This window comes from Ornithodoros turicata, chromosome 1 (genome assembly GCF_037126465.1).
Source record: "Ornithodoros turicata isolate Travis chromosome 1, ASM3712646v1, whole genome shotgun sequence".
NCBI lineage: Eukaryota > Metazoa > Arthropoda > Arachnida > Ixodida > Argasidae > Ornithodoros > Ornithodoros turicata.
Window position 1 is genome coordinate 22,869,136 of NC_088201.1, and position 25,360 is coordinate 22,894,495.

General features: G+C 44.3%; 1 protein-coding gene and 1 long non-coding RNA gene across 15 annotated transcripts in view; one reads left to right on the forward strand and one right to left on the reverse strand.

The window, feature by feature from the left end:
- LOC135377647 (dual specificity calcium/calmodulin-dependent 3',5'-cyclic nucleotide phosphodiesterase 1A-like) overlaps positions 1–25,360 on the forward strand; it is a 250,537-nt gene that overhangs the window by 180,857 nt on the left and 44,320 nt on the right. For 4 of the 14 annotated variants that reach the window (XM_064610221.1, XM_064610223.1, XM_064610222.1 and 1 more), the window contains exon 2: positions 18,748–18,993. The exons of the other annotated variants lie outside the window; for them this stretch is intronic. In XM_064610221.1, the coding sequence (XP_064466291.1) occupies positions 18,825–18,993 (169 nt within the window). In that variant the 5' untranslated portion in view covers positions 18,748–18,824. The remainder of the gene's footprint in view (positions 1–18,747; positions 18,994–25,360) is intronic. 14 annotated transcript variants of the gene reach the window in all.
- LOC135377649 (uncharacterized) overlaps positions 1–25,360 on the reverse strand; it is a 64,073-nt gene that overhangs the window by 1,897 nt on the left and 36,816 nt on the right. The window lies entirely within an intron of this gene.

Below are 25,360 nucleotides of genomic sequence, written 5' to 3' on the forward strand. Positions count from 1 at the left end.
CGCATAGCACGCTCCTAGCCAACAATAAACTCGAATGATATCGCTATGTGCCCTGATTTGTTCAAAATGGTAGGCGTACACCTTTTTGTGACACTTATGCTGTTCATAATTGTCACAAAAATGGGGTACGCCTCCCGTTTTCAGGAAATCAGGACAGATAACGATATCATTCGAGATGATGGTTGGCTAGGAGCGTGCTATGCGGTGAAGTTCATTTCTAAGAGTGTACGATGGCGTCACCGTAGGGGTAACATTAACCGTACACTCTTAGAAATCAACTTCACCGCATAGCACGCTGCTAGCCAATCATGCGGTGAAGTTCATTTTTAAGAGTGTACAAACAGAACTTTACCACACACTCTTAAAAGATGAATTCACTGCACAACACGCTTCTAGCCAACCATCATCCCGAATGACATTGTTGTCGCCCCTGATTTTATGAAAATGGCATACGCCCATTTGTGACACCTATGAACTTATGTTAATTGTCACAAAAGAGCGTATACGCCCCGTTTTGCACAACGGTTGGCCTTCGGCGTGTTTTATGAGTGTTACAGTACAATCACTGCACAGGCTGATACTGTTGTCACTCCTGGACTCCTGGTTTGAGGAAAAGGCGGGCCGTACGATTTCTTGTTACCAATAACATAAATACAAAGTTCCAAAAAGGCGTACGCTTCCCGTTTTCAACGAGTCGGGGAAGAGAACGATATTATTCGGAATGATGCTCGCCTAGGAGCGTGTTATGCGGTGAAGTTCTGATTTAAAAATGCACACGATTTCATTATGGACACATTACAACTTATCGTATTACCACAGGACATTAAATCGCACGCAGTATGTTTTCACTTGTACTATACGTGTGTACTATATACGATGATGTGTACTATTCTAAATGTATGCTTTTTCTTTTTTTGGCAGTGAAAAGGTATTTCTTCATTTGCGCGAAGGGCTTGGTTGTGACATCACCCTTGCAGAGCAAACTGAGCTAGGCGTTCGGAATGACTCTACGCTTCCTCACCGTTACGTTGTTGTCGGTCTCTTTAAAACCCTTCGCGTCAGGGAGGCAATATGTATTCAAATAGAAACGCTTCTCACTGCGAGGATTGCAGGTATCTCGGCTTTAATTTTAGAGGGCATCGGGCCAGACGGTGGCTTCTCTTGTGGGTCCTCCGACTTACAGCTGCCTTTAATCAATTTACAGCGCTGCTCGAAGGAGTGCAAACTGCATACCCTTCGTATCACAAAGAAGAACAGGGCACGCTTTTATTCTGCCCGTGAGATCCAAAAAGCCATGACAGGGACGCATTCTTCTCCCTTTCAATATTTCTGTTTTAGGCACCGCCACAAGGGCAGCAAAAAGGCGCTGAAATTGGCAATGACGCCTTCTGACATATTTCCAGGGAATACGCTGCAGCGAGATCAAAAGCGCTGGGTCGAGGGACTTCTTTTGAATAGCCATGTCTCATAAATCATGACTGCCAAATACAACCCATGGGGATCCGCGTGCATTCATACGCGCTGGCAGCTGATTATAATGTCCCAAAATGCTCGCACGGTTAACACATTGTATTTGGACGCCTCGTTATGCAGAACATCTCCGTACGTACAACAATTGCGAGATAATTTTCGCTTTCTCTTTTTATGCTCTTCGTGACGACGATATCAGCGTGCACTTCGTGTGGGCTCCGTGGTTAGTTCGGTGATATTGTATTCAACGTAGGATGATTCTGTCGCCGCGTGTATGTATTACACTCCACGACGAATGTAAGGAGTAATGCTCTTAAAACAGAATTTCACCACATAACACGCTCCTAGCCAACCGTCATCCCGAATGATATCGTTTTCTCCCCTGCGGCTTAATCGCTTACACGTTAACAAACTAGCGATGGGCGGGGCAATTCGTTGTCGTTAGGACGGGCACGTGACATATGACGTGCCCTTCGTCACGAGTGCCCCGCCCCCCGTTAGCTCGTTAAACATGTAAGCTAAGCTTGTAAGCTAAGTTTGTTGAAAATTAGAAGCGTACACTGTTAAAACAGAACTTCGCCACATAGCACGCTCATAGCCAACCATAATTCCGAATGATATCATTCTGTGCATTGATTTGTTGAAAATGGGAGGAGGCGCCTATCTGGGACAGATTATCTTGTCCCAGATAGGCGCCTCCCCCCTGTTTTGAACAAATCATGACACAGAATGATATCATTCGGAATGATGGTTGGCTAGGAGCGTGCTTTGTGGTGAAGTTCTGTTTTAACAGTGTACGTCTTTTTGTGACACGTGTGCAGTTACGTCAATTGTCACTAAAAGAGATCCCTTCTGGGAGCAGCCTCGTACACTGTTAAAACAGAACTTCACCACATAGCACGCTCCTAGCCAACCATCATTCCGAATGATATCATTCTGTGTCATGATTTGTTCAAAACAGGGGGGAGGCGCCTATCTGGGACAACAAGATAATCTGTCCCAGATAGGCGCCTCCCCCCTGTTTTGAGCAAATCATGACACAGAATGATATCATTCGGAATGATGGTTGGCTAGGAGCGTGCTATGTGGTGAAGTTTTGTTTTAACAGTGTAGGATGTCACAGACTTTCTTAACATGCTCAGTGAGCAGTTCAATGAATAATGTAATACTGGTGGGTGGGTGATTGTTGGATGGTGCGTGAAGTTGTGGTGGATGATGCGTTGAAGTTCTCTTTTCAGAGTGTACGTCATACTCCGTTATTTTGTTTACTGTGCTATGCGTACGAATGATACACTCTTAATAATGAACTTCACCACATAGCACGCTCCTAGCCGACCATCATCTCGAATGACATCGTTCTTTCCCCTGATTTGTTGAAAACGAGAGGCGTACGCCTTTTTGTGACACTTATGCAGTTCATAACTCACAACAATGTAGGGTTATCGCTTCTAATTCAAAGAGAGAGGCGGGCGTACCCCTTTCTCTTCGAATCAGAAGCGTGGCAATTCGAATTCGTGGCAATGGTTGGCGCGCAGTGTGCTTTGCGGTGAAGTTCAGTTGATAAGTTGATAAGTAAATTGTAAAAACAAATATGGAGAGAGGTGAAGTCGTGGAGAAGTTCTGTTTTTAGAGTGTATTGCACTGGTAATAAGTGAAAAAGAGTTACGAAAATTGCAGTTTCGATAGGTACAAATTGTCATGCGCGCTCAGTTTTTCGCAAAGTTAATGCACGAAGCGGTTGAAGAAGACGGTGACCCGCCTCATCTTGTTTCCCTGTCACTGTTGTTTAGTTAGCTGTGGCGTTGAGCCGTTATGAACAGAGGCATGAAAAATGAATCTGAAGGGGCAGGTCCTTGACCTCCTCCTCGCGTCTTGATACGACGATTTTCAATACTTTTTTTCAGCTATTACTAGTAGGGAATGTATTTTGTAATGAAATGGGGCTAATGCGCTTTCTGTTTCTGGCAACAACAACAAAAGAAGAAGAGAAAAGAACGCTAGGTTGACTTTGCAATTTCAAAGCTCAAGAAATTAAGTTTCTTTGAATAAAATTATACTTGTAGTACGCATGGCAAAAGTTCCCTACAGATAGTATATGCCGTCCGTAGCAAGTTTTTACATGGTTACTGAAACACCCTGTATAGTCGAACATATCAAAGCATCTTTATCGGAAGTGACTTCCGGTGCAATGCGGTGGCTGTATATGGAACATATAATTATCCTTGTCCTTATTCTTCAGTGAGCTTTCCACGCCAGTATAGAAAATGCGCGCTTCCAAACATTCGCTTCTGTATAGTTGAGAGTGCAATTTCCGTTTTCTGAGGATATTGAAAAAGGTCGCTTTGTGCAGAATGCACAGCATCGCTTTCTGCGCTCCTGCACCGATAACGGGAGAACCTTAGTAAGCAGGAAGCAATTCCCGCTGCTTTCTTCGCTATCGAAACCAAACGGAGAAAACACACACCTGAGGCGCTTTTTCTCGAAATAAGCGTACACCACAACGTGATCTCTTCCCTGTTCGCTCAAAGCCTGCTGTTTTGTTGGTATACTTGTAACCGGGTGATAAGAACCTTTCGGATTTACTCAACACAACAAAGCACGCTATGTGTCTCGCTTCAGACAACGGGTTTGCTAGAAGCACCGTCTTTCTATACCGGGACTTAGATTTCGCTAACGCGCCACATGCCCTTCAGCAACAGGAATTGACGAGGAGATCCGTTTCGAGCGAGACACCTCGCTCGTCGGATGAGAGACAGGGTCCTTGCCCGGTCTTCGTCCTTCCGATTCAATAGAAAGGGTAATGAAACTTGGCCCGTTTGAAATGTGTGACTCTCGCTCACACCGGGAAGGATCACGTGGCCGGCGAGAGGTGGCCCTTATTGAGCCCCAGATTGGAAGTACCGCAGAGTTGCCTGATAGAAACGGAAGGTCTGTCCATAGTATATTGCACCCTCCATCCGGGTTTCGAAGAGATCGTAAAAATGCGAGAGGCACCCTGAGTTCTATGCACATGGAGAGAAGGGCCTATCGATCGCTGAGCCTTGGCTTTGTTTCTTATGGGGAGAAACCGCCGACCTGGCCATGCACGGCGTTGGATCGATTGGAGGAGACGTTCTCTTCTTCCACCCTTCGTACCTTGCCCATTAGCACTTGAAAATAACAATCAGGAAGGGAAGGAGAAAAAACAATAAACGAGCAAATGCTAACAGCGACAGGTACACTCTCCTTGTAGCAGACCTTTAGCTACTGGTCTTCAACGAAAGGGTCCCAAGCAAATAGTTACCGAGGCCGATGTCAGTGTGAGCCACACAGTAGAAAGATAGCCATTGAGATGCTGTGTTAGGTTGAATTTTGTGCGCATGTTTTACCTCACAAAAGTAGACAAGACACGTATGGTAGGCTGCTTGCGCCGGGAGAGATTGTAAAAAGAAAACTATGAAATCGAACACACTTGTTGTATTGGAAGCTTTCTCTTGTGTCGGCGACTTCCATGGCACTTGAAAAGAACCCCAGGTGGTCCAAATTGTCTGCAGTCCTACCCTGCAGCACGTGCAGCATGTCGCCACGCAAATAGGCTGACTCACCTTACGTGTAAATATACTTCCAATTATTTGTTTTACTCGGTGGTCGGAAGTCAGCACGTGGAATAATTAACTGATACCAGGATCGCAAACGACTAGTACGGCTGCTGAGGAGCAGCAGATGAGAGGCAATATATACAGCAAGAAAACAAGCAAGTCAGTAGTGACCAGCTATGTTTCCATCCGCGAGATTGGAGACGTACGCAAGAACAGCTATGCTGAACAAAATTATTTTGTTCTATGTACTTGGCCCTGCTTATGTTTGCAATTTCTGAGTCTCTGTGATGGCAGACATATTGTCCAAGTGGACCCTTGGGGTACAGTGAAACAAATAAATAGTTACACAGAGGGATTTGACGGTTGCCCAGGTTTTTTGCATGAAATTTTGTCAGTCAAAGCTCTACGTCTCCTTTAATTCCATTCACACATTCTGAAAGCAGAACTTCACCGCATGACACTCTCTGCGCCAACCATTGCATCGAATGATACAGTTATTGCTTGAGAATCGAGGAGAGAGCGGGACGTACGGCTTTTTGTGGAAATGAACACATATCCAAACCGTCACAAAATTGCGTGCGCCTCTCATTCTCAAAAAATCAGGAAAGAGAACAATACGTTATTTGGAATGACGGCTGGCTCTGAGTTTGTTGTGCAGTGAAGTTCTATTTCTAGAGCGAAGGCTCAACAGAACTTCACCACATACACAGTTAAAATAGAACTTCACCACATAGCACGCTCCTAGCCAACCACCATTCCGAATGATATCATTCTGTGTCATGATTCGTTCAGAACAGGGGGAGGAGCCTATCTCGGACATGCATAATGTTTCCCAGATAGGCGCCTCCTCCCATCTTCAGCAAATACAAGGACACAGAATGAATATCATTCGGAATGATGGTTGGCTAGGAGCGTGCTATGTGGTGAAGTTCTGTTTTAACAGTGTATAGCACGCTCCTACCAAACTGCAATCCCGAATAATATCGTTCTCTCTCCTGATTTGCTCAAACCATGAGGCGTACGTCTTCTTGTGATACTTATGCAGGTGTGTTAATTGTCACAAAAAGGCGTACGCCCCGCGCTTTCCACAAATCAGGAGTGGTAAAGGTATCATTATGTGCAATGGCTGTCCTTCACCGCATAACATACTCTGCGCCAACGACTGCGCGCTGAATGATACAGTTATCGCCTCCGATTTGAGGAGAGAGTTGGGCGTACGCCTTTTTGATTAATTAACACATATCCAAATGAAAAGGGGCGTACTTCTCTCATTCTCAACGAATCAGGAGAGAGAAACGACTTCATTCTGTATGTCGGCCGGTTCAGAGCGTGTCTTCTGATTGTTGAAAACAAGTGGCGTACGCCTTTTCTGTAACACCTCCCACACACGCAAAGTGTTACAAAAATGGCGTACGCCCACCGTCCTCGACAAATCAGGAGACAGAACAATATCATATTGAATGTTGGTTGGCCTTGAACGTGTTATCCGGTCAAGTTCTGCTTTTAGGGCGTATAGGTATACTGCGCGTTATTCTGACATGCTGAAGCATATGCCGAACTAATTAGTGTCTTGGCTCGTGATCAAGATTAGGCGTACCTACCACAGTACTTAGTTTCAGTAAAGTGGCGGCCGTAACAATCTGTGGTACTAATCCCTCGGAAGCACAGCGGCCTAGTTCCACGCTGCACTGATGGCGTGCATACTCCTCGGTGCAGTAATATCCTTCGTAATCCGGAAACTCTGAAGTGTCATATCGAAGCATACACCATCAAATTCCAGCTTTGCCACATAACAAGCCCCGAGCCAAACATCGTACATCACTTTATGAGTATACAACACGACAGGCGACTTGTAATCGAACCGCGTGAGGGCGGGGAGTTACTCACATGAAGAATGCATGGTCTGAGTCTCATGGCACGGATGGCGTACAAGTAAAAACAGTTTTTCAGGCTCAGCTGGCGACCTGAGTAAGTTTCCCCTACTATAGTGAATCACAGTGAGTTTGGATGTCTATACGATGATTGGAACGAGAAACAATGTGGCTGTGCAGAGAGGTTGGTCACAGCCAATTGGAACAAGCTAGTTTGGATTCGTGGCTTGTTAGCTGTTAGCAAATGAGCCAGGTGCTGCCAAAAATGAAAGCAGGGATATTCATTTGGTGCGATGCACCCAAATGCACTACTATTGACATCATATGACACGGTTCAAGATGAGAGGCATGTCCTGTGTCCTTAAGGAAATGTCCAAGAGCTCCGATGGCTTCAATCAGTCTACTAGCTTAATGTCTGTTTTCTTTTCTCTCTAATTTAGTTTATCGTGTAGCTTATAATATGGTTTTATTTCCTTCTAAATTCTTTTTTTTTTTTTTTTTCACAGTTTCTGGAAGCACGTTTATATTCCGTAGTTTCGCGTAAACATGTAGTCTGTAAACTGTAGTTCTGTTGAATTCTGAAGCGAACCTATCATATTAAGATGTGTATCTTCGTATATATTTAGAAGCTTGTATGCAAGCTCCCCGGGAAACTATTATAGACTTATAAGGTTCTCGTAATGTTGAAGGCACATCGCATCAAACCGCACATGTCTGAGCTCAAGATCGCGGGTTCGATCCCGGCCGAGGGCGGTAGCATGTGGGGGAGGCTTCCAGCACCGTGTGTCGGAGATTCCCAGCACACGTCAAGAGACCCCCAGGTGGTCCAAATTATCCGCAGTCCTATACCCTGCGGCACGTGCAACATGTCGCCACACTGCGCAGACAAACCTTACGTGGAACATCACGGTACCATTATTATCTTTCCGTACACAGTAAAACAAAATTATTTTTTTGCCTGCGCCTGTCATGTCTGGTTCTATACATGTGTTCCGTCTTAACTTAGCGCCATCCCCAGTTTTTTTAATTCTTTTTTTATTTGATGTTCATTATATGTCGAGAAATCGTTTATTCCGCAAGTCGTCTGTGTGATATACTCTGCTGAATGCTATCCATAACAGAACCTCGTTGGGATCGTTTCGAGTTATATCAATATCGGTGAAGAAAACGTTCATGATATTATACCTATGCAAGTTATGCAAGACAAGCTGTTTGTGTATCACGCGAACTGAACACCTGCTTCCATTTTGGTAGCACTTATCTCCATTTGCTAGCAGCTAACAGCCCACGAATGCAGAGTAGCAGGTCCTTATTTTTGGCGCCAAGCTCTCTGCGTAATCGTTTTTACATATCTCCCTCTCCACAACGCACGCACACGAGCCGGAACTCGCCCAGAAATGGCAGGTGACTTACTGCCACAGAAGGCTTTCAGCGTGGCATTTTTCGCGGCTACTGCGAATGACTGCGTGATGTTCAACGCAGCCTAAATATCCTCCTTCCATATGGTGGGGCAGGTCGTATCTTTAGTGCTCTATCCTCTACAGGTCGTGTCTTTAATGTAGCTGGTACTATCAGTCAACATGCTCAACAAAAACCGTTTGCAAGCAAGCTTGCACTCTTAAAAATGAACTTCACCGCATAGCACGCTCCTAGCCAACCATTATCTCGAATGATATCGTTACTTGCCCTGATTTGTTGAAAACACGGGGCGTACGCCTTTTCTGTGACAATTATGAACAGCATAAGTGTCACAGAAATGGCGTACGCCCCCCGTTTTCAACAAATCAGGGCAGATAACGATATCATTCGAGATAATGGTTGGCTAGGAGCGTGCTATGAGGTGAAGTTCATTTTTAAGAGTGTGTGTTGGAATATATAACGCCCACGACTGATTAAAGCGGGGGGGGGGGGGCATCAACAAATCAGGGCAGATAGAGCTATCATTCAAAATGATTGTTGGCTAGGAGCGTGATATGCGGTGAAGTTCATTTCTAAGAGTGTAGGGCCGTCTTCCGATCCGACTGTCTGCAGCCTTACAAAGATTGATTAAGGTGCAGGCGGGCTCAACCGGAGAGGAGGGTGGAGAGCGCGAGAAGCACTCCGACTTGTGGGTAGGAGCGCGGGAGCGCCACGCTCCGGAAAAGGAGCAACGCCGTTTAGTAAAAAGGAGCGCGCACCCTGCGCGCTCTAATGAGCAGCTACTTAACGCGCCCAAAGTGTGCGAGAAAAGCGTACACGTCACAGCTTCATCAAATCAGAAGGGCGAAAAACATCATTCCGAACGATGGTTTAGTACACTCTGAAGACACAACTTCGACGCGTAACACGCTCTGGTCAACCGTCATCCGGAATAACGTCGTCCTCTCCCCTGATATGTTGAAAACGAGAGGCGTATGCCTTATTGTGACACTTATGCGGTTTTGTCACAAAAATGCGAACGCCTCGCCGCTTTCCCCAAATCAGGAGTGATAACGGTAGAATTCTGCGCAATGGTTGGCCTTCGGTTATTCGGTTGGCCTTCGGTGTTATGTGGTGAAGCTAAAGCAAGAAACCTTGTTCTCTTTCTGCAGAAGGCGGGTGTTGCTCAACGACCCCTCTAACACTTCGCTCTCCCCGACGAACTCATGCACCCTCTACGCATCCCCGCCCTTCATCCTCTATCCTCCATCCGTCTTTCTTTTTTTTTTTTTTTTTCATTCTATAGTCGTGACGACGCCCACTTCTGTGTGGCCAACAACGGCGTGCCAATCCTACACTCTTAAAAATGAACTTCACCGCATAGCACGCTCCTAGCCAACCACCATCCCGAATGACAACGTTCTCGCCCTAGATTTGTTGAAAACGGGAGGAGGAGCCTATTTTGTGCCATTATGCACAGCACAAAATAGGCTCCTCCTCCCGTTTTCAACAAATCAGGGGCGAGAACGTTGTCATTCGGGATGGTGGTTGGCTAGGAGCGTGCTATGTGGTGAAGTTCATTTTTAAGAGTGTACCATTACCCCCCCCCCCCTATTTTTTCTGTTTTAAGAGGCTGTTCTAAGTTCTGTTTTTAACTTGGCTCTCTGCAACTATATCAAATCACGAATTATTAAATTATGGAAAAATGTTCTCTGTGTATCGTGCCGACAGAGGCCAAAGAATTGGTGAAGGTGTACTCTTAGCAGTATCCGAAATATACCTTCCTTTGTTCTTGACATCTTATTTACGCTAGAAATTATATGGGCTGCCATTAAATTGCATTCTAAAAAAAAATGATTGTTGGTGTTTGCTACCGTCCGCCTTCATCAACTGGTACATTTTTCAATGATCTATATGATGCTTTAAACATTATTGTTACGCGCTTTCCATCATCACCTGTGCTCCTGCTTGGTGACGAACTCTTATAGGACACCTTTCCATCATCATCACTTTCTCATCCCTTCCACAAGCGCAATGGGGCAGTGTACCGCCATAACGGCGGAGAATGACCCTCCACATCATCATCCCATTTATGTGTGCGTATGTGTGTGCTTGGTGACTTCAACTTTCCATCCATTTCATGGGCTGACGGCTCCCCGCATGTTGTACTCTCATCTAGTATGTCCAGTAAATTTCTTCGCCTGTGTGGCGATTTTAGCTTTCATCAGATTGTTTCTCATCCCACTAGAATATCAGCCACATGCTCAAACATTCTGGACCTAGTCCTCACAAACACACCTGAGCTCCTATCACCGGTATCATATATTGATGGGTTAAGTGATCACTTTTACTGCATTTCTATCACATCCTCTGTACAGCGTATTCCCAAACGACTAAAAATTATTCGGAAGTATGCGAGTGGCAATTTGAACGCTATCAACAATGAGCGGTGTGGTTTTCTGGACAATTTTCTGGATGGGTTCGAGGAACGATCCGTCGAATCGAACTGGTCGCTCTTTAAACGGAAGGTGGCGGATTTAATTGACCAGTACATGCACGTTAGTTCCTTTCGTGTGCGAAAGGAGTCACCGTGGTTCAACCGCAATTTAGTAAGACTAAGAAATAAAAAGAAGCGGTTGTACCGACGAGCAATGTCCGCCTCCTCCCCCTCTAGATGGGACAAATACTCTACCTGCGTTAACGTATATAAAGCGGCTGTTAACGAGGCGAAAGCCGAATGTTACGGTAATAAATTGCCTGCAATGCTGTCAGAAAATCCCAAGAAATTTTGGAGCATCATAAACAAATTTACCATTCTGAAATCTCGTTGTGTAATGAAGCGGGTAGCGTCATCGGTAAACAACAATGTGCTGATATACTGAACACTGTATTCTCAGGTACGTTATCTTCAGATTCAGACGACGAGCACCCCGGCTTTATTCAGTACAACTGTATACTTATGGATATGATTGTAATCGATACCGTTGGGATTGCCAACCTCATCCAATCACTCCCATTATCATCTAGCGCCGGTAATGGCATGATTATGACGGTAATGAAGTTTCTTAAAAACCCAGCTACATGCTTGTCCATTTACCTAACAAAAATTTTTGAACAGTCGTTGAGTGAAGGGTGGCTTCCTGACGACTGGAAAATAGGGAAAGTTATTCCCATACACAAGTCCAGAGATAAGCATTTTCCGCAAAACTATCGTCCAATATCCCTAACTTCAGTCTATTGCAAGGTGCTCGAACATATCATATAGGTACTCCCATCTGATGCAACACCTTGAATCTAACTCTTTCTTTTATCCTCACCAACACGGCTTCAGGAAATCATATTCTTGCGAATCACAACTAGTCTCAATCACGCATGATCTTCACGCCATACTAGATGGGAGCTCCATTGCAGACTGCATTTTTTGGACCTTTCAAATGCGTTTGATAAAGTTTCTCATAAAGTATTACTACGTATATAAACTGTCTGCACTTAATATGGACCCTATAACGTAATAAATTGGCTCCATTCGTTCTTGCTTCACCGTCGTCAGTTTGTAACAACTAATAATTACAACTCTGGCGTCCCCCAAGGGTCGGTTTTGGGTCCCCTGCTTTTTTTCATATATATTAATGACCTTCCTAATAATATTCGTTCCAATTTACGCCTGTTTGCGGACGCCTGTGTTCTATGTCGCGAAATTACTAGTGAATCCGACGCCAGCCTCATTCAATCCGACCTGAACGCCATACTTAACTGGTGCCAAACCCGGCGCATGGAACTTAACATCACTAAATGCAGACACTTCGGAAAAGTCCTGAGTCCCCTCACCGTCGCTTGAATACCTCCCCATTAGAACGGGTAACATCCTATAAGCATTTAGGCGTCCATATTTCACACGATCTGTCCTGGCACAAACATATTACATACATTTCAAATAAGAAAAACCAGAGTTTAGGATACATTAAGCGCAATTTCTCTCTTGCTCCAATTAACTTGAAGGTAACATTGTATAAAACACCTATGCGATCTAAGCTAGAATCCGTAGCCGCAATTTGGGACCCTCACACTCTCACCAAGAGACGCTCATCCGTATACTAGCACTCGTATAATCGCACCGCCAGCGTCACCTTAATGAAAACTAACCTTCATTTGCCACCACTGTCACTCCGCCGTAAAATACGTCGTCTCCGTCTACTTCACAGGTTTTATTATTATAACTCTGCGTTGAAAACGTCACTCATCTTTAGTCCCAGTTACATATCGCCAAGAGACAGCAATCAGAAAGTTGGCATCCATCGAATGGAACCAGCTTTCCACTTCCATCATCCAACACTATAAGAAGCACTGTTCGAACATTTTTGTGTTGCCGAATAACTGTGTTACTGGTATATACATTGCGTGACTGGTTCTCTGTTGTATTTGTGCATTTTTTTCGAATGTCCTGCTCCCCTCTGTAATGCTTCTGCCCTGAGGGTAATAAAAATAAATAAATAAATAAATAAAAGAGTGTAGGAGCATGTTATCGGGTGAAGTTGTGTTCGAAATCTTCTCTCGCAATGCTCTTCGCGAAGTGGGAGCCTGAGGACGCACTCTGTAGCGGAAAATAAACAAGTTTTGAGCAGATGAGTGCGAGAATGACTCAAATTGTTCTTTTCAAGCACGTTCGACCTTCTTTCTTTGGCCGTCGTACTTGCCAACGCACGCCAGAGGAGGATTTTGTTGCAACACTGCATGTGTCCAATCCATCTTGAAGCTCGTTTCCCTGCCTGTCAAGTGCCGTCTTCACGCCACCGCTCTCGGTTGCTCTTAATAGGCAGCCAGTTTTGTATGGCGAGAAAGATCGTCTCATGGAAGCAAGCTTGGTGGTACACGCGTCACTCACTACATTCTCATGTCTATCAGAGCAGCGTGTAACAGATGGCGCGCAACAAACAGAACATTCCTCGACGACATCTCGGCAGACGAGGCATGTTCTAATAATGAACGTTCACAATGACGCTCTTATATATCATGATCTTGATTTCAAACATGATTTCAAACATGATTTCACATCGTTGCGCAGATGAAACACGCACTTGCGTTACAAATGTGGCCACCAATATAAGAAAAGAATGCCGTAGTCAGTGAGGTGGGAACACGAAACGTTTCGACGTACAAGGTGTTAAAAGGAAAGATACGCGGTCATTTGATTGGTTACTACACTTCTCTACCAGTCAGTTGTCGTCAGCTCTAACCTCGGCGTCAGCGGTTCTGCATGTAATTTGTGTATTGAAATACAGCGTGTCTCACTTGAAGCAAACCACACATGGAAATATGGGCAAAGTATCGTTACGATACTGCGACTTGGTTAAGCTTAGTCTTACAATGCCCCACTCAAGAAAAAATAATGCATCGTTTTCCTCTAATTAGGGAATTAAGCCACAAAACCATTTTTCTATCCTGGGAAACCAACTGAGAGCAAACAAGCACCAGGTTCGCGATATAGTAGCTATTGGGTATGAGGAGACATTTCTATCAACTTTCGTTTCATATATGTCATATATACAGGGTGTTTCAAAAAACGTGTCATTCGGACATTATAAAATAACGGGGAGACGGAAAAATACGGGGTAAACGGCATTTGTGTGGCAACTGAATTTGCCACCTTGAAAAAATATTTTCATTTGATTTTAATTAAGATAAATTTAATTTCTTTAATTGAACTCCAAAATTTCCCAAGTCAACGTAACGTTTTTCTTGCAGAATTAGAGAGCCCGTAGCGAACTTAGTCAGATCCACTAAGAAATCCGCTCGATATTGCAAATGGAAATTGAGGCTTCAAAGTTTCGGGTATTCAACGGCGCACCAAATCAGACGCAAAGATTCGTGGAGAGGAGGACTGTTCCTGCCCCCACGAAAGATAGAAGGTCGAAAAAACACAGGGCGGGAAAAAAGAGGCGGAATCATTTTTGTTTGCCGCTTATCAACGTATGGTGGAATGTCACCTGCCTTGTTATCTGCGCGTCTTGTGCTGCACGCCGGTCCGGCGATAAACTGTTCTAGCTTCATGGGGGCAGGAGCATGTCCTGCCCTCCGCGCATTTTTCCGACTGATTTGGTGCGCTGTTGAATACCCGAAACTCTGAAGCCTCAACTTCGGGACTTTTTTTGGGCAGTTTCATTTGCAATATCGAGCGGATTTTTTGGTGGATCTGACTAAGTTCGCTACGGGCTCTCAAATTCTGTAAAAAAAACGTTAGGTTGACTTGGGAAATTTTGGAGTTCAATTAAAGAAATTCAATTTATTTTAATTAAAATCAAATGAAAATATTTTTGCAAGATGGCAAATTCAGTTGCCACACAAGTGCCCTTTACCCCGTATTTTTCCGTCGCCCCGTTTTTTTATCAAGTCCGAATGACACGTTTTTTGAAACACCCTGTATATATATATATATATATATATGTTTGTAAGTCAAACGTCGCCATGCCAGTACTGGACAGCTGTTTCGGCCTTCTTGGGCCTCATCAGCAGTGCGCAGGCAGGCAAAGTTTGAGCGGATATATGTATATATATGTCATGCAGCGTAGATGAAGTAATTATTTTTTTTTAATTATGCACAGGAACGTTATTATGCACACAAAAATACCTCTGCACAGGAACGTAATCGATGAGTTCAGATCCTCCCAAGGTAATCGTATCAAGAGCTATACACTAGTTGCATCGCTTCGCTGCTAACTTCCGAATTAGCGAAGCAACAATTTTAATTTGTGAAAAATTAAAAAGACATATATTATCCCCCCTGAGTTCCGGACGTTGCACCGCCCCTGCCCCTAGCCAACCATCGTTATGAATTATATTGTTCTCGCACATTATTTCTTGAACATGGAAGGCGTAAGCGTTTTGTCTTTGTATTTACGGTTACAAAAAAGCGTACCCCCGTTCTCTCTTCAAATCAGGACTGATGACGGCATCATTCTGTACAGCGTGTTATGTGGTGAAGTTCAGCTATCCCTGGGGTTTCCTCAAACACTTTACGGCAAATGCTGTCACAGTTCCGTGTGAAGCCGGCCCAGGACGCACGACTCCCCCCACGAGCAAAGCAGACTGATCGAAAATAAGCACCAAAACCAACCAACGTCTGCTTTTAGAGTGCAGCAAATTCGTAGGGCTGAGAATCAGATAACAGATTATCTTTTGCAATCAAGTGACACTTGACTCATAGGCTTTTTTAGATATTGCGTTTAGATACAAAAATTTGACGTTTGTGAGTTATCAACCTGAAACAGATGATTTTTTTATCATTATTCGGACTGGTATAAGGACATACTGGATATGTGGTACAGTCTAGCTACTTATTACTAGCTTATATTTTTATCCGCGTGGCCTGCTATAAGTGGGATGTGTTTCATTTGGATGTGCGATGGTTACGTGGAAACTCATTCTCTCATCGCTTTCAGGAGACGAGCCTGCAGTTCAAGCTAACCGTAATTCAGTTATGTTCCTTGTAAAAAAGGCTCTGATGAGCTGTTATCACATAAGAAATAGCAGTAACGTCTGCTTCGTCTCGAACCGATAGTTCACTGAAAGGCAGCCGTTGCGTTAGAATCGCAGCTGTCACAGAGGATAGGTTTACGGCCTCGAATTATCATTCAATCGCGTGTCCCATGTACACCCTTAAAGCAAAACTTCGCCACATAACACGGTAAAGGCCAATTGCACAGAATGATACCGTCATCACTCCTGATTTGTGGAAAGCGTGGTCCGCACGCCTTTTTGTGACAATTGACATAACTTTATAACTGTCACAAAAAGGCGTACGCCTCCCGTTTTTAACAAATCGCGGGGCAGAACGATGTCATCCTGGTGGTTGGCTAGGAGCGTGCTATACGGTGAAGTACGGAAAGAGTGCAACACCTCGCTTATCAAAGATGCGATAGTTGTCAGCGTCCACTTACGTAATGGTTTTAAAAAGATATCGAATGAGAGTCAGATCATACATGAGGCACGTAAGTAAGAACTGAGGAAATGGCATCAGAAATTTGCAGAAATATGAATCCGATGGACATAGGTCGCTGAATGGAACACATATGCTGGAAATGTCGCAGTGGTCATTAATTGTCAACCGCTTACGGTACCGAATAAAACGAGATTGCGACATATCCTACACTCTTAAAAATGAACTCCACCGCATAGCACGCTCCTTGCCAACCACAATCTGGAATGATATCGTTGTTTGCCCTGATTTGTCGAAAATGGGAGGCGTACGCGTTTTTTGTGACAATTATGAGCAGCATAAGTGTCACAGAAAAGGCGTACGCCACCCGTTTCCAACAAATCAGGGCAGATAATGATATCATTCGAGATGATGGTTGGCTAGGAGCGTGCTATGCGGTGGAGTTCATTTTGAAGCGTGTACACTCTTAAAAATGAACTTCACCGCATAGCACGCTCCTAGCCAACCACTATCTCGAATGATATCGTTATCTGTCCTGATTTGTTGAAAACGGGAGGCGTACGCCTTTTCTGTGACACTTATGCTGTTCATAATTGTCACAGAAAATGCGTACGCCTCCCGTTTTCAACAAATCAGGACAGATAACGATATCATTCGAGATAGTGGTTGGCTAGGAGCGTGCTATGCGGTGAAGTTCATTTTTAAGAGTGTACAACCGCAGATATTTATTCATTTGTCCTGAAGGTCGTACAGCGCTATAGAGGGAAGCGGAATTATACAAAATAACTACGCTCTTAAAACATAGCTTCACTGCATAACAGTCTCCATGCCCGTCATCAACCCGAATGATATCGCTCTCTCCCTTGATTTGTGGATAGCGCGGGGCGTACGCCTTTTTGTGACAATTAACATAACTGCATGTGTGTCACAAAAGGGTGTAAGCCTATACCGTTTTCACTCTAAAAAGATAACTTCACCGCATAGCACGCTCTGCACCAACCACACTCTAAAAACAGAACTTCACCAGATAGCACGCTGTACGCCAACCATTGCCGCCAATGATAGGGTTATCGCTTCCGACTCGAGGAGAGAGGGGGGGGCTTACTCCTGCTTGTGGCAATTTGGATATATGGTAATTGCCACAAAAAGGCGTACGCCTCCCTCTTTCTTCGAATCAGATGCGATAATCCTATCATTCGCGGTAATGGTTCGCGCACAGCGTGCTATGCGGTGAAGTTCTGTTTTTAGAGTGCATTGCATGAATGATAGGGTTATCGCTTCTGATACGAAAGAGAGAGTGGGGCGCACGCCTTTCTTTCTTTCTTTCTTTTTGTGTCAATTTGGATATATGATGATTGACACAAAAAGGCATACACCTTCCTGTCTCTTCGAATCAGAAGGGATAACCCTATCATTTGTACACTCTAAAAAGAGAACTTCACCGCATAGCACGCTGTGCGCCAACCATTGCAAATAATGATAGGGTTATCGCTTCTGATTCGAAGAGAGACGGGGGCGTACGCCTTTTTGTGGCAATTTTCATATATCCAAATTGCCACAAAAAGGCGTACGCCCACCGCTCTCTTCGAATCAGATGCGATAACCCTATCATTCGTGGCAATGGTTGGCTCACAGCGTGCTATGTTTTGAAGCTCTTTTTTTAGAGTGTTCAACAGATCAGGGGAGAGAACGATGTCATTTGGGATTATGGTTAGCTAGGAGTGCGCTACGCGGTGAAGTTTGTTTTAAGAGTGTAGGGCCACCGGACGAGAAAAATACGGACATACATACACAGATATGTACATCGTGCAGTCGTTTCAAATATTAATGCACAGCTTTCTAGGTAGACATCTTTGAATAAAGTAGATCGACACACGGCTAAATATATTCTGGTAGATGGAAGAAATAATCTTCTCTTTTTCTGCTCCGTCAGATTCTAGCTCACAACACCCAATACCCTTAACAACGGCGCTCTTGGCATTTCCACTCAAAGGAACTTTCGAAATGTCAGAGGCTGCCATGACGAGAGCTCGTTTCTCAGAGAGCCCGATTTTTGCATTCTGTTTTCGATCGTGAGAGGGCTCGCGCTCCTGTGCAGGGATCACATTCACACGTTGTAAACAAACTGGGAAGCAACACATCAGCATTGAAATAGGACAGGCGCAGAAAGACAATAAAAGTGCAAAAAGGGCGCAACATGCAACTCATTCGTTTTCTCTTCCCGAGTGAAAAAACAAAAACAAAAAAAAAAACACCTGTCCCCTGCCGCCTAGTTCCCAGACGAGGATTGAGAGAACGCAAATATTATGTGGTCGCTAGATGTTCTATTTTTGTTGTTCGTCCAGAACCGTTCAATCGACTTGATGTGGTTGGAAGGTCTCTAGGGCGCTAATTTCCGCGATTGACTCCAAAAAGAAAGCCGTCGTAATGACAGAGAACAAATGGCATCCATGGTAAACTCTATTGAGTGTGTGTTTGAGGCATCTGCGGTTTGCAGTTGGATGGCGGCAGGGTAGCCTCCGATGGTTCCGCTCACGGGGCAGATGATGACAGCAGGCACGTAGACGGCTGGCCATGCAAGGCGTAGACGGCGGCAAGGAGAGCTCGCTGCTCGGACAAAATCGTTCAGCCAAAGACGCCCTGCAGAAGTCGAACAGCGTTCCACTCATGACAGGGAACAGCCGCAGGTCGGAGTCCACAAAGAAGTGCGTGCTCCGCCTCGATGGCTACTCCTACTTAATTGGTAAGTCCCTCTGAGCACACACGGCCCTCCAGCTGAAGAAACTCACTACAAGGAAGGATCAGTGGCAGCGATGCACCGGGAAAGTGAGCGGATTTAAGTGTCGTCGCAACGTTTCTAGAGTTATTTTGCGATATTGGAACAAATCTAGTAAATATTTTTTCCAGGAAAATAACATCAACAGAACATGCACTCTCGAACAGAACTTCACCACATAACTCGCTGAAGGCCAATCATTGCATAGAATGATACCGTTATCGCTCCTGATTGGAAAGTGCGGGGCGTACGCCCTTTTGTAACAATTACCATAACTGCATAAATGTCACACACACACAAAAGGCGCACGCTTCCCGTTTTCAACAAATCAGGCGCGAGATTGATGTCATTCGGCTTACTGTTGGCTACGAGCGTGTTCTGCGGTGAAGTTCTGTTTCAAGACTGTAAGCAGATCAACAGGAAAGCTCGCGTCGGTGTTCAGTGGAGGGAGAAGGCGTGTTTGACTTCTCTACTGACATACTATCACAAAATACACTTGCACTTGGGTCTCATGATGCGGTGACAAGGATTAAGTGCGAAAAAAAAAAAACTTCAGTTTGGCAAACGTCGAAATCTCTCAGCTTGCACCCTAAAACTAGTACTTAATTGCACGCTGTGCGCAAACCAATTGCCACGAACGATAGGGCTAGCGCTTCTGATTCCAGGAGAGAGAAGGGGGGGGGGGGGCGTACACCTTTTTGTGTCAATCATCATATATCAAAATTGACACAAAAAGGCGCACGCCTCCCACCCTTCTCTATCTCTCTCTTTTCGAATCAGAAGCGACGTACAGCCCTAGCATTCGTGGCAACGGTTGGCGCACAGCGTGCTATGCGGTGAAGTCCTGTTTTTAGAATGTGTGGTGTTGCGTTCCGCAAGATGTGCCACGATTGGCCTCATCTCGATCTGCAGTGCTACAAAAGCGACGTTATCTTTGTCCCTTTAGCTTTTAGTGTCTTTGTCACTTTAGTTTTTACCAGAGTTGAGGACGTTACTCGACAAAAGGGACTCCTACTAATAAACTTACGAATTATGAAAATGAACTTGAATTTCTTAAGTTACATTCCAAAACGAACGTGTTACTTTCTAGATGCCTGCTACATAATATGAAGTTCTGGAACTTTGTATAATTAGATGAGATCTTGACTTCGCAATGGGTGGTGCGAGACGTTTTATAATAGTTTTGATTGATCAAAATTATACCAATATTCCATACGATACCGTACATTTATGTGGCTTCTAAGGTTGGCGTTTTATGATTTTGATGTACTACACGACGGCGTACGGCCCCCGTTTTCAACAAATCAGGAGCGAGAACGATGTCACGCGGGATGATGTTTGGCTAGGAGCGCGTCATGCGGTGAAGTTCATTTTTAAGAGTGTACACTCTAAAAAAAGAGCTTCACCGCATAGCACGCTCCCAGCCAACCACAATCTCGAATGACAACGTTCTCTCCCTTGATTTGATGAAAACGGGGGGCGTACGCCCCCTGTTTTCAGCAAATCAGAGGAAAGAACGATGTCACTCGGGATGATGGTTGGCTAACAGCGTGCTATGTGGTGAAGTTCATTTTTAAAAGTGTAGTAAACAAAATAATTAGGAGTAGATTTACACGTAAGGTGAGTCAGCCTATTTGTGTGGCAACATGCTGGACATGCCGCAGGGCCTACTAAACAACTTTACAGTGCCCTCCACACTCTAAAAACAGAACTTCACCACATGCATAGCACGGTGAAGGCCAACCATTGCACAGAATGATACCTTTATCACTCCTGATTGGTGCAAAGCGCGGGGTGTACGCCTTTTTTTTTTTAACTGCATATAAGTGTAAGACGTACGCCTCCCGTTTTTAAGCAATCAGGGGGCGGAACGATGTCATTCGGGATGATGATTGGCTAAGTGCGTGCTGTGCGGTGAAGTTCTGTTTTTAGAGTGCACCACTCACTACACTACACTCTTAAAAATGAACTTCACCGCACAGCAGGCTCCTAGCCAACCATCATCTCGAATGATATCGTTATCTACCCTGATTTGTGGAGAACGGGGGGCGTACGCCTTTTTTGTGACACTTATGCTGTTCATAATTGTCACAGAAAAGGTGTACGCCCCCCGATTTCAACAAATCAGGGCATACAATGATATCATTCGAGATTATGGTTGGCTAGGAGCGTGCTATGCGGTGAAGTTCATTTCTAAGAGTGTACACTCTGCTACACTCTTAAAAATGAACTTCACCGCATAGCACGCTCCTAGCCAACCATCATCGCGAGTGATATCGTTATCTGCCCTGATTGTTGAAAACGGGAGGCGTACGCCTTTTTTGTGACACTTATGCTGTTCATAATTGTCACAAAAAAGGCGTACGCCTCCCGTTTTCAACAAATCAGGGCAGAAAACGATATCATTCGAGATGATGGTTGGCTATAGGAGCGTGCTATGCGGCGAAGTTTATTTTTAAAAGTTTACACTCTGAAAACAGAACTTCACCACATAGCACGCTCTTAGCCAATCACCATCCCGAATGACATCGTTCTGCCCCCGATTGGTTAAAAACGGGAGGCGTACGCCTTTTTGGACCACTTATGCAGTTCAAAAAAAAGCGTACGCCCCGCGCTTTCCACCAATCGAGGGTGCTAAAGGTATCATTCTGTGCAATGGTTGGCCCTCACCGTGCTATGTGGTGAGGCTCTGTTTTTAGAGTGTATGATGAACGACTCCTGAGACCCCGAGAACGCGGTCTTTAACTGGATTCGTTCTGCTTCACCGCGCGCGCAACAACAAGGCAGCAGAGCCAGATGAGGAGGCGCTCTGCACATGGAATCAGCGTGCACATTGCTGTCGTCCCATCAGAAATGGTGGACGCAGCTCGCATTATTTGTGCATCATAATTGAACAAAAGCAACTTGGAACTTACCTCAACTTACAAAGATACCTGAAAAAGAGCTTCCTAAAAGAAGAAAAGAAAGAAAAAAGAAAAGGAAATAGGAAAGAAGAAGTTCCTAAAGAAGTTACTGAATCTCAAAAGTAACGAGTTGAGTTACCAAAAAAAGTAACGAGTTATCCCCAACATGGGTTTTCGCCACCACAAAGCGCTTGTTCTGTCGTGGTTGAAAGCGGGAGAAAAACGCGCATTCGAAAAACCCTGAAGACGCCTTTTCGCGCTTGTCTCTCCCTTTCAAGAAACCACAACACTTGTGAAGCCACAATATCCACATTATTCTTAACTCAAATGGAAACCAATCCAATCCTCAAGAAGACGCACCGAAATAGCACGATTCTCTGTGGAAAGTACCGCGTTCTCCCATAGTCGCGATATTTCGTTTGACCCTTGGAAAGGACATCGCAGACAATAAAGATGAAGAAACATCTGCTTTGTGCGAAACCTTCTGTTTTCGCATGCTAAAACATTTTCGTATAACATTTCGGGATTTTACGTCGCGAAGCAACTGAAGGTTCTTTAAAGTGCGCTGATATCACGGCCTCCGGCATTTGAAGCACCAATCTGGTGCCGTCGGCCGCTATTCAGATTGAGATTGTTGTATTCGACTGTGTAGATGCCGCATGCAACATTTCGTTCAATAGAACGCCGTAGAAAACCGAACCAATAGCTCACATACGGTTTCGGGTTTACATGTCACCAAGGTGTAAGACTAAGACAGAGGTGATTGAGGATTGCTTCGAGGTTCCGGATATGATACATCCATCCATGCATACGATAAAATGTACTATTATGGGTCTACTATATGGGTCTATATGGCCCACTATATGGCCCATATGGGTCTACTATATACTGTATGGGGGCTACTATGGGTAACTCGTTGAGAAACCCATCGTGATGGGCGACGCAAAAAAACAAACCCGACACAGTGCTGTGTCGTGTTTGTTGTTCTGTGTCGCTCATCACGATGGGTTTCTCAGGACGGAGTTGGTCGACCAGATCACCTGCGTCTATACGCGATATTATCTATAACATAACTCGTTACTGTAACTAAGTTCCTTTGTTTTTAACTTTTAACTCGGTCCTTTGTTATGTAACCTTGTAACTTGAAGTATTGTGTTACTAATGGCAGAGGGCACACCGTGTAGCTAGACTGTTACACACACATAAATGGGATGATGATGTTACACTTGTTACACTTGGCGCAGTTCTACGAAATATGCGCATAGAGGATGGCAAGTTAAAATTCCGATATTTCCTTTGTTCTCCGTTAAAGAAGTTCACGAGAACACCAAAATTATTAAACGTGAAAGAGCATAAAGGTCAGCTTCTTTCATCGTGTTGAAGACTGGTATAACTCTGACGCACAGAAAACTATTATAAAACGTCTTGCACCACCCATTATAACGCCAAAATCTGAACTAATTACGCGAATGTCAACAACTAAAGAGCACATATTATGTAGCAGGTAACTATAAAATATTTTCTTTTCCAAAGTAACTGCGGAACTTCAAGTTCATTTTACCCCATGTCATAGTCACCATCACAGCTGTGTAAGTTGCTCAAGAAATGTAATTAATTTGCAGTTACTTGTTAAATGTATTTGCTCTTGAGGTATTCACAAACATTCAAAAAACAACACTGATTCCAAGTTTATTCTGGACGAGACAAAATGGCGTAGATGCAGGCTAGCTGGTGGCTAGCTTTTACATTATTCTGTACGAGCTTTCACATGGAGGGCCACGCTTCTTCAGCTCCTACAGAATAAACTTAGAAAGCTTCAGTGTTGTTTTTTGAATGTTTGTGAAGCCATCCCAGGACTTGACTCTTTCTGCACACTTCATCTACCTGCTCTTGAGGTACTTCAAGCCGTGTGCGTTTAAAGTAGCCACACATTACAATCCCCACTACAAAATAATTAAAGGTACATTTTTTTAACCAGAAGTTCACATGTCGACATAACAGACTAGATTACATAAATATTTATGTGTACAGTGCATCTTATGTGCATCATCATCAAATAAAGTTTTTGTAGTTATATGTAGGAAACAGAATGCCTGAACCAATTTTAGAACAGAGAGCACATCTGACACTGGTGTTAAATTAGTAATTCAATGGAACACGAACGCAATAGAAAAGCTTCAGCCTTTGTAAAGTGAAAGTACTACAGACAGAAATTCATAGCTCGGTACAAATAGAAACACAGCAGAATGCAACTGCCCCTTGAGTACAAGTTACAGGTAAAATGTAATAACAGATACAGTTGCTCTTTTTCAAAAAGAATTTAGATACAGTAATTAATTACTGTAACTTAGCTACTTGTAATTAATTGCTTCCCAGCTCTGGCCATCATTTATCTGTTGTTGTTCAAGCTCTTTTTTATTCCGAAGCAACTGTGGCTATGAGTGGAAGAGCGGAGGACAGGGGGGTGAGTATGCGACCTGGGCGGACTTCAGGGGGAACTGTGCCGATATTCGCCCGGAAAGCCTGCCAGAAAACCCGGGGAAAACCTCAGACAGCACAGTCGGTGGTAGGATTCGAACCCACCACCTCCCAGTCTTCAGCACGACCTTCAGCACGACGAGAAGGAGCGGATGCTAATACTCACTCGGCACTGCCGCTAGTGTTAATTTTATATAACTTCGTTAGTAACTTAGTTACAATTTTTTTACACAGTAACTTAAAGCTTGTGACGAGTTCCTTTTGTCGAGTATCTTCCTCAGCTCTGATAAAATGCTTTGTCTGGAATGGGTGGCTTCCACCATGCTCGGCAGAACAAAAACCGGAAGATCTTGACAGTGATGTCACGGCATCGAAACCGCTGCCTGTAAAATGCCGTTATAAATAATTGGCCATTGAATTTAATTGAAATATTTTTGCACGGTTACTCTGAGCATCATAAGAACGTATGCGGCAGCATTTTTTTAGCTTTGGTTTCAGTCCGGACTGTTAATGTCCCTTGCGGAAGATGACGTGGCCAAGCAACTTGTGCCATGGCATCAAGTTGCTGCCGTCCTCGGCCATGTTCGAATCCACAATCATCGAATTAACCTTGCGTATGCATGCATACATGCTGGTATTCCTGATGATATGGAACGAAACAAAATATGAATAGATGGTGCCCCCCAGATTGTAGTAAGCGCGTTCAATGTAACTGCTAACCTTCAGGATGCCCTTTCTTTCTTCACGGTTTCGTTTTACATTTTCACAAGTGCGGACATGGTTTCCGAACATCTCGCTATCGTTACAGGTGTACCGCGTCAATATTTCCTTTCCTTGTGGTTAACAAAACATCATGTTTTTGAAGTTATTTTGGGGCACACGTGGAGCAAGTAACAAGTGTGGTATACGCGGAAGTAGTACGATGTCCTAGATAAATCGTGCGGTTCATTATT